This window comes from Neltuma alba, unplaced genomic scaffold, assembly GCF_004799145.2.
Source record: "Neltuma alba isolate B1F8T4 unplaced genomic scaffold, ASM479914v2 tig00010270_pilon, whole genome shotgun sequence".
Lineage (NCBI taxonomy): Eukaryota > Viridiplantae > Streptophyta > Magnoliopsida > Fabales > Fabaceae > Neltuma > Neltuma alba.
In genome coordinates, this window is record NW_021635195.1 from 363,186 (window position 1) to 370,011 (window position 6,826).

Genomic DNA, 6,826 nt, shown 5'->3' on the forward strand with positions numbered 1-6,826 from the left:
CTTCCTATCATCTATTACACGGCAGTGTATTTGTGCTCAACCTAAGATCAGTATATCGTCACCTGTTCAGCAATTTCTGTATCGTGTGAACATCAAGACTGGAAATAAACGAAGAAATTTCAAGGCTTTTTCCTCCTTTTCGAGATTATAAAGTCCATTGTCCCTCCACCAAGAAACTCAATTTTCTTTATATCGCACAAAATATCATAACCGTTTCACAAGACTCGAATTCGCCATCTTTTTGCCAAACTCAGAATCATCCTCATGTCATTCCAACAACAAGAGGAACACTTCCTGATGCTGAAACTCATCCGATGCTTTTTTCTTCCTCTGTTTTCCTTCTTCATCCATAATGCCTCTGCTAGTAATTCCACTTCGTCTTCCACAGTCTGTCGCCCCTACAGCTGTGCCGACGGTTTGCAAATCAGATACCCTTTCTGGCTATCACATGGTTCCCCTCCTGACCAGTACTGTGGTTATCAGGAATTTGGGCTCATCTGCTCCGATGGTGGCTACCCCATCTTCTCTCTGCCGCCTGGGTTATATTATCGTGTCGCGGGCATAGACTATGATAATCATATCATTCACCTTATTGACCTTGACACTTACAACCGAACATGTCCAAGGGCACTTCACAACGTTCCCCTGGGAAATTTGCCCCTTTCGCATTCCCCTTTGAATTTGAACCTTGGCTTTCACTACAATTGCAGTTCTTACCCATATAATGCTTCGCCCATAAGATGTTTGACGTCTGGTGCGAAGCAGTCCTTTGTGTTTGTGATGGGGAACGAGAGTACTAGGGATTTTGATTGGTCCAAGACTTGTGAACAGAGTGTTGTGGTGACGGTGATGAAGGATCATGTTACAAGTGAAGGGTTGATGAATGAGTATAAAGAGGCCATGAATGAAGGGTTTTTTCTTAATTGGCAAACTGCCAAGAGTTGTGAAGAGTGTGAAGCTTCTGATGGGATTTGCGGCTACAGTAATACCAGAAAGCAGTCCCTGTGCTTCTGCAAGGATGGCAGCGTACAAAGCAATAGCTGCTCAGGTATACTAGCACGCTGGATCATTTATTGATAGAATAGGTGCCGTTGCAATTTATTGCAACAGAACCTGTTGCTCTTTCTTTCTTGATTCCAATTTGAAATATGCTAGCACCTAGTTGGTGGCATACATACATCGCAAGAAACCTATATAGCAAATTGCAATTATGAATAATTTGACTATATATATTGTATTAGATGTATAGATAGATATTAATAAAAACATGCTTTGGTACTCTTTACAATATGCCTATATTAGTCAATAAGTACATGTTGACTTTAGATCTCTAACCCTTCTGAATGATAAGATTTCGTTGATTCGTGTTTCGTTAATAAAATAGATGCTTTGTTTGGTGACAGGAAGACGCAAAGGCCATTTGTCAAAGCTAACTATTGGTAAGATGTCTCTTGACACACACACACAAACACGTCCTTTCCTGCCATGCTCTTTTTTCGCATGATGGTAAAAGAATGGTCTTGTAATGATATATATGAATGTACGTATTTACAAAGACATACTAAAGATCAGGAAATGCTTGTATATGAGGCTTGTTAAGTAGAAAGTTAAATATTGCTCCTGAACATCTTTTTGTCTATAAAGATTAATGGAAGTTAAACAATATAAACTATCATTGTACAATGTGATCGGAAGCACAAGCTTTATATACCCATTTACAGCGGGTGAGGCCCTGATTCTCTAGTCTCTTGCATAAGGGGTTTCAAAATGAGTTCTCCATCACCTGAATTCTCTTCTATTTTCTGCTGATAGGTTTAATAGCTGCAGGAGCGGGGGCTCTGCTGATATGCATCATTATCTTCTTCTTGCGACGAAAAATATCATTAATTATCTCAGTAAATTCTTGGAAGGTGAAAAAGAACGATGAAGCCATTGAGGCCTTCATCAGAAATAATGGGCCTCTAACTATAACAAGATACACATTTTCAGAAGTCAAGAAAATGACCAACTCTTTTGAAGTCAAATTGGGAGAAGGAGGTTATGGCACTGTATTCAAAGGAAGCGCACTAGACAGCTGTCCTGTGGCTGTGAAGGTGTTGAATGCATCCAAAGGGAACGGTGAAGAATTTATCAATGAGGTCGTGAGCATTAGTAGGACTTCACATGTAAATATCGTCACCCTCCTTGGTTTTTGTGTTGAAGGCAGCAAAAAAGCACTTGTATACGAACTTATGCCCAATGGTTCACTTGAGAAGTTCATATGCAAGAGGGATTTAGAGCCAAATGATCCACCCTTGAGCTGGGAAAAATTACTCCAAATTGCAGAAGGGATAGCCAAAGGACTCGAGTATTTGCATAGAGGTTGCAGCACTCGAATCTTGCATTTTGACATAAAGCCTAACAATATCCTTTTGGATAAAAACTTGTGTCCAAAGATCTCAGATTTTGGACTGGCTAAACTCTGCTCTAAAACACGTAGTATTGTCTCAATGCTTGATGCAAGAGGAACTGTTGGGTACATTGCACCAGAAGTATGGAATAGAAACTTTGGAGGAGTCTCTCATAAGTCAGACGTGTATAGTTATGGAATGTTGATTTTGGAAATGGTTGGAGGAAGACAAAATATCAACAGAGACATGAATGATTCAAGTGATATATATTTTCCTCATTTGTTATACAATCAAATTGAGATAGACAAGAATATAACAGAACATGATGGTATGACCAGAGAGGAAAGTGAAATTGCGAAGAAGATGATCATGGTGGGATTATGGTGCGTACAGACAATGCCATCAGATAGGCCCCCTATGAATAGGGTGATTGAGATGTTGGAAGGGAGCTTGGATCAGCTTCCGGTACCACCAAAGCCTTTCATGTTTCCACCTATTATTCCAACAACCAGCCGAGAGGAAAGTTGTGCTACAAATGGTGTTCTTTCCTTTTCGGTTGATTATCAATGTGGTAGATAGAATTCCTCTTTAGCAAAAGTTACATCCTTCTATACTTATAAATAATGCATCATGGATACGAATTTTGTTTTTTTTTGTTGACATTTTATGAATTTTGTAGTTTGGATTTCAAGAATTATGTGCAGTCATCAAGTGAAAAGCATAGCATATGCCATTACTAAGATATTACATGCTAGCTTCTTTCATGGATAATTTGTCAAATTTATTCAAAATACGAAAGGTTGAAAATATTATAGACAAGGAACAAAATGATTACCAAAAGAAATTCAATCTAGTAGAAGGAATTAATTTATCATAATATGATAAATTAATATTTCAATCCTTACTGAAATATCTGATAATGCCTCATAATTACTTACAAGAATTATACATTTATTTTGTTGGACCAAAGTCTTTTTCTAGAAAAAATAAATGTGCCATGAATGAAATGGTCATGGAACAAATAATTTACATAATTTAGTAATCATACCTATAGAAAAAATAGCACTGAGATAGCGGAAATTTAATATTGTTTAAATTTCACACACACATATATATAACTATTAAATTACCTTTATCTTAGCCGTATTGAATTTCATGATTACTAGTTCTTTGTTTTTAAAGAGATCAAGCATGCCAAAAGCCCAAAATTAACGCGAAATTTTCCTATGTGCGATAAAGAAATTTATTGCTAAATTTCTTTTCTTTAACTTCTAAATCAATTGTTTTTAAAAATGTGGTAAAAATGTTTGAACACCTAAAATTGATGGCTAAAGTTGAATCTCTGGCAATTCCTTTTTTCTTTTTTTCTCTGCTTGACTTTTAAATATATTTTTTAAAAACTTGTACACAATCTCATCCGATCCCTTCTGAGGAAAAACAAAAAACAAAAAAAGTCGTCAGCGACGACAGCTCCGCAGCCAGAAAATTTCGCCGGCTGTGCCATTGCCCACTACGAAAGTAAAGGAAGGAGGAAGGAATTGTGTGTGTGAAATATTGTTTTGTGGGCATTTTGGTCAAGACACTTTTTTGCCGTTGAAAGGAACCTAGATTTTGTAGAACAACTTCAAAAAAAAAAATCCTAAAAAATACTCCTCCGGTCCTTAATATAAGACCCAATTGGTGAGTTGGTTTTGGTCCTAAATATAAGACCGATTTCTCATATTTATCAATTTTCTCTAAATTACTCCTATGGATATTCCTTCAATCATAATCAAGTAGAAGAGGAAAATGAGGTATTAAAAAAGATGATTATAGTATTTTAGGAAAAACGCGTCACATTTTTTATAATTAACTAACTTACCTAACTTCCTTAATCTAATCAAATTAGTTAAATGGGTCTTATATTAAGGACCGGAGGAGTAATTAAGTTTCTGCATCCCCCCAAAATGTTAGGCAACAAGTCGGTCGCGTACGGCAATTATTTTTGGTTGACCTAGGTGTCACGCTCCCTTATCTGTTCCATTAAAAAAATAGATGTTATATACACATGTTTACATTTAATATTAATTTTTTTAAAAAAAATAGTGTAAGCATTTTTAATTTTTAAAGGAAACTATATACTCACTCCGTTTCTTATTATAAAAGACGAGTAACCAAATTATGTTGATAAAAAAACAATTAAAATTAATTAAGAACAATTAATATGTAAAAAGTATATATATTTTCAAAAATACGCTTATTAATAAGGAGAGAGAGCATGAGAGAGAACAATTAAATTCTTAAAAGAAAGAGAAGTGGGAGGGAGGGAGAGCGTGAGTTGGAAACAAAATAAATATGGGTAAAATAGAAAATTAACACAAAAAAGTAGAGACAACTTTTAAGTGTCTCTTATATATAAAAACATGCCATAAGCATCAAATGTCTCTTATAATAAGAAACGGAGGGAGTACTTATTATATTTAAAGAAAAAATTGGCGAAACAGATATAATAAAAATGTATTTCATTAGATGTCAAGTTTCAATTTAAGCAGATTCGTAGCTGCATTATTTACTGCCTTTATAAGCTGCTCCCGGGATTTAGCTCCTATGGCGATCTTTATTTCGTGTTTAAAATTATGACTCAACTTCTTATAATTTATTGGGATTACTTTTATTGACTATCTTGGCTTAAATTAAAATCTATCATATCTCATTATCTCCATATATATAATTGCAAGATCCCACACGACTTGCATATTGACTTACATCCAAAGACCATTTCACATTGTTCAAATCAGTCCCCAGCATTTACATCTGCAATATAATTCCTTTCTGTTATGGCTGCCCTTTGTCCCCTGTTGCTGTGCAATCAATCCAACTATGCATAGCAATTAAGAATATTTTGTTCCATGTTAGTGCCACCAACAGCATTTTCCTTACATATATCCATGCAGTATGAAGAGTTTTGTCTTACACATGATTGAACCAAATTCTAGTATAGGAGTTAATTAAAAAATTGGGTTTGGTTTTAAACAAGATCTCATCTAGTTTATCTCCTCAATTTATAATTTTTTCCTCAAATATTTTTATTAATTGTAAGGGTTCATACCAAGAAATAGTTACAATGCATATCATTATATACTGAAATACTGAAGGTGGTATAAATCAAATCCAACCAAGTTAATTATTGCATGGTATGCAGTTTCTGAAATTGGAAAAATGAATCATATTAGTCAAGAGTAATGAATATCAAAGTTTGTTATTGATGTTTATACGCTATATTATGTTATATATATGGGTTAAGGTGAATTCAATATTCTGAAATATTTTTTCTAGTATACTTAGCACTCTACAATATTTTGTAACGTATTCAGTATTTTAAAATATTTTTTTAAGCACGTCCACAATCTTAAATTTTTTTTTTTTTTTTGCATATCTAGCATGTTAGAATTTTTTTTCCCAGCTGGGCCAGCACCTTAAAATATTTTTTAGTGCATCAAATATCAAGATATAAAAGACATTTCAGGATGCCGATACACTTAAAAAATAATTTAGAATATTAGATGTATTTGAAAAAGATATTTCGAGGTGATAATTGCATCATAACCCCGGATATACCTATATTTATCTTGATTTTTTTCTTGGTTCTCACAATGATAATTTCTCATAAAAAAATGAACAGCATGGCACATGCAGCCCTCGAGGTTGACTTTGGATAAAGACATGAGTGGGTTGGTAAAAGGAGCCAACTAGGTTCGATTTTCTTAGAAGTGGTGGTTGATTAGTTTCTGTCAGGTGGCAAAAGGAGAAAAAAGAAAAATCAAATCTGTTATAACCTGCCGCGTAAGCAACAACTTGAAGCACATGAGAACAAAAGAGGGCAATTTATTCAAGCTGTACAGCAGAAGAAGAATGCTTTGCATCCAAAACTTCTTCAATTCCAAGATTTAGATTTGCAGAAGGATATAAGTAAACCTGAAAAATGTAACAAGAGAGTTATGGCGACTTTTAAGAATTCATATTGAGCATATATGGCGCATTTTGGGTATGTAAAACCAGCTATTCTTTTCTTTCCCTGCCACGAAGACATGAAACTTGGGTTTGGATCACATGGTTCTTCTCATCCTCCTACATTTGTTCCTTCTTTTATGCTCTCTTTTGTTCTCTTCTAGCTTGGATGTTTCTTGTTGAGCCTTACGCGTTTCCGTAGAGATTTAACTTGCGCCTTATTTTGTTGAGTCTCTGGGTTGTTTCTGGCTTACTTTTCAAAGGAACCATTTTTTAACCCAGTAAGAGACAACAAACGAAGAGGCATCTTTAATATAATTTGATAAAAAGGTCTTGGAGGTCATTTCCGCGTCTTTCTTTTCTCCATAAATGCATCCTTTCCGTCCAATAAAAAGAATATTTTGTTGCTGTTCTTAAAAGTCAACTTCTGCTTTAGACTGTACTTTTGT

The 6,826-nt window shown here is 34.8% G+C and overlaps 1 protein-coding gene across 1 annotated transcript; it reads left to right on the forward strand.

Moving 5' to 3' along the window:
- Positions 1 to 264: 264 nt before the first annotated feature.
- LOC114755467 (LEAF RUST 10 DISEASE-RESISTANCE LOCUS RECEPTOR-LIKE PROTEIN KINASE-like 2.3) lies at positions 265 to 2,969 on the forward strand. Its single transcript, XM_028944349.1, has 3 exons — positions 265 to 1,048; positions 1,404 to 1,439; positions 1,813 to 2,969. The coding sequence occupies exons 1-3, from the start codon at positions 265 to 267 to the stop codon at positions 2,967 to 2,969; spliced, it is 1,977 nt and encodes a 658-aa protein (XP_028800182.1).
- Positions 2,970 to 6,826: the final 3,857 nt, after the last annotated feature.

Coding starts and splice junctions, on each gene's coding strand:
- LOC114755467 (XM_028944349.1), top strand. CDS start 265: ATGTCATTCCAACAACAAGAGGAACACTTCCTGATGCTGAAACTCATC. Junction 1,049..1,403: donor ACAAAGCAATAGCTGCTCAG/GTATACTAGCAC, acceptor GTTTGGTGACAG/GAAGACGCAAAGGCCATTTG. Junction 1,440..1,812: donor TTTGTCAAAGCTAACTATTG/GTAAGATGTCTC, acceptor TTCTGCTGATAG/GTTTAATAGCTGCAGGAGCG.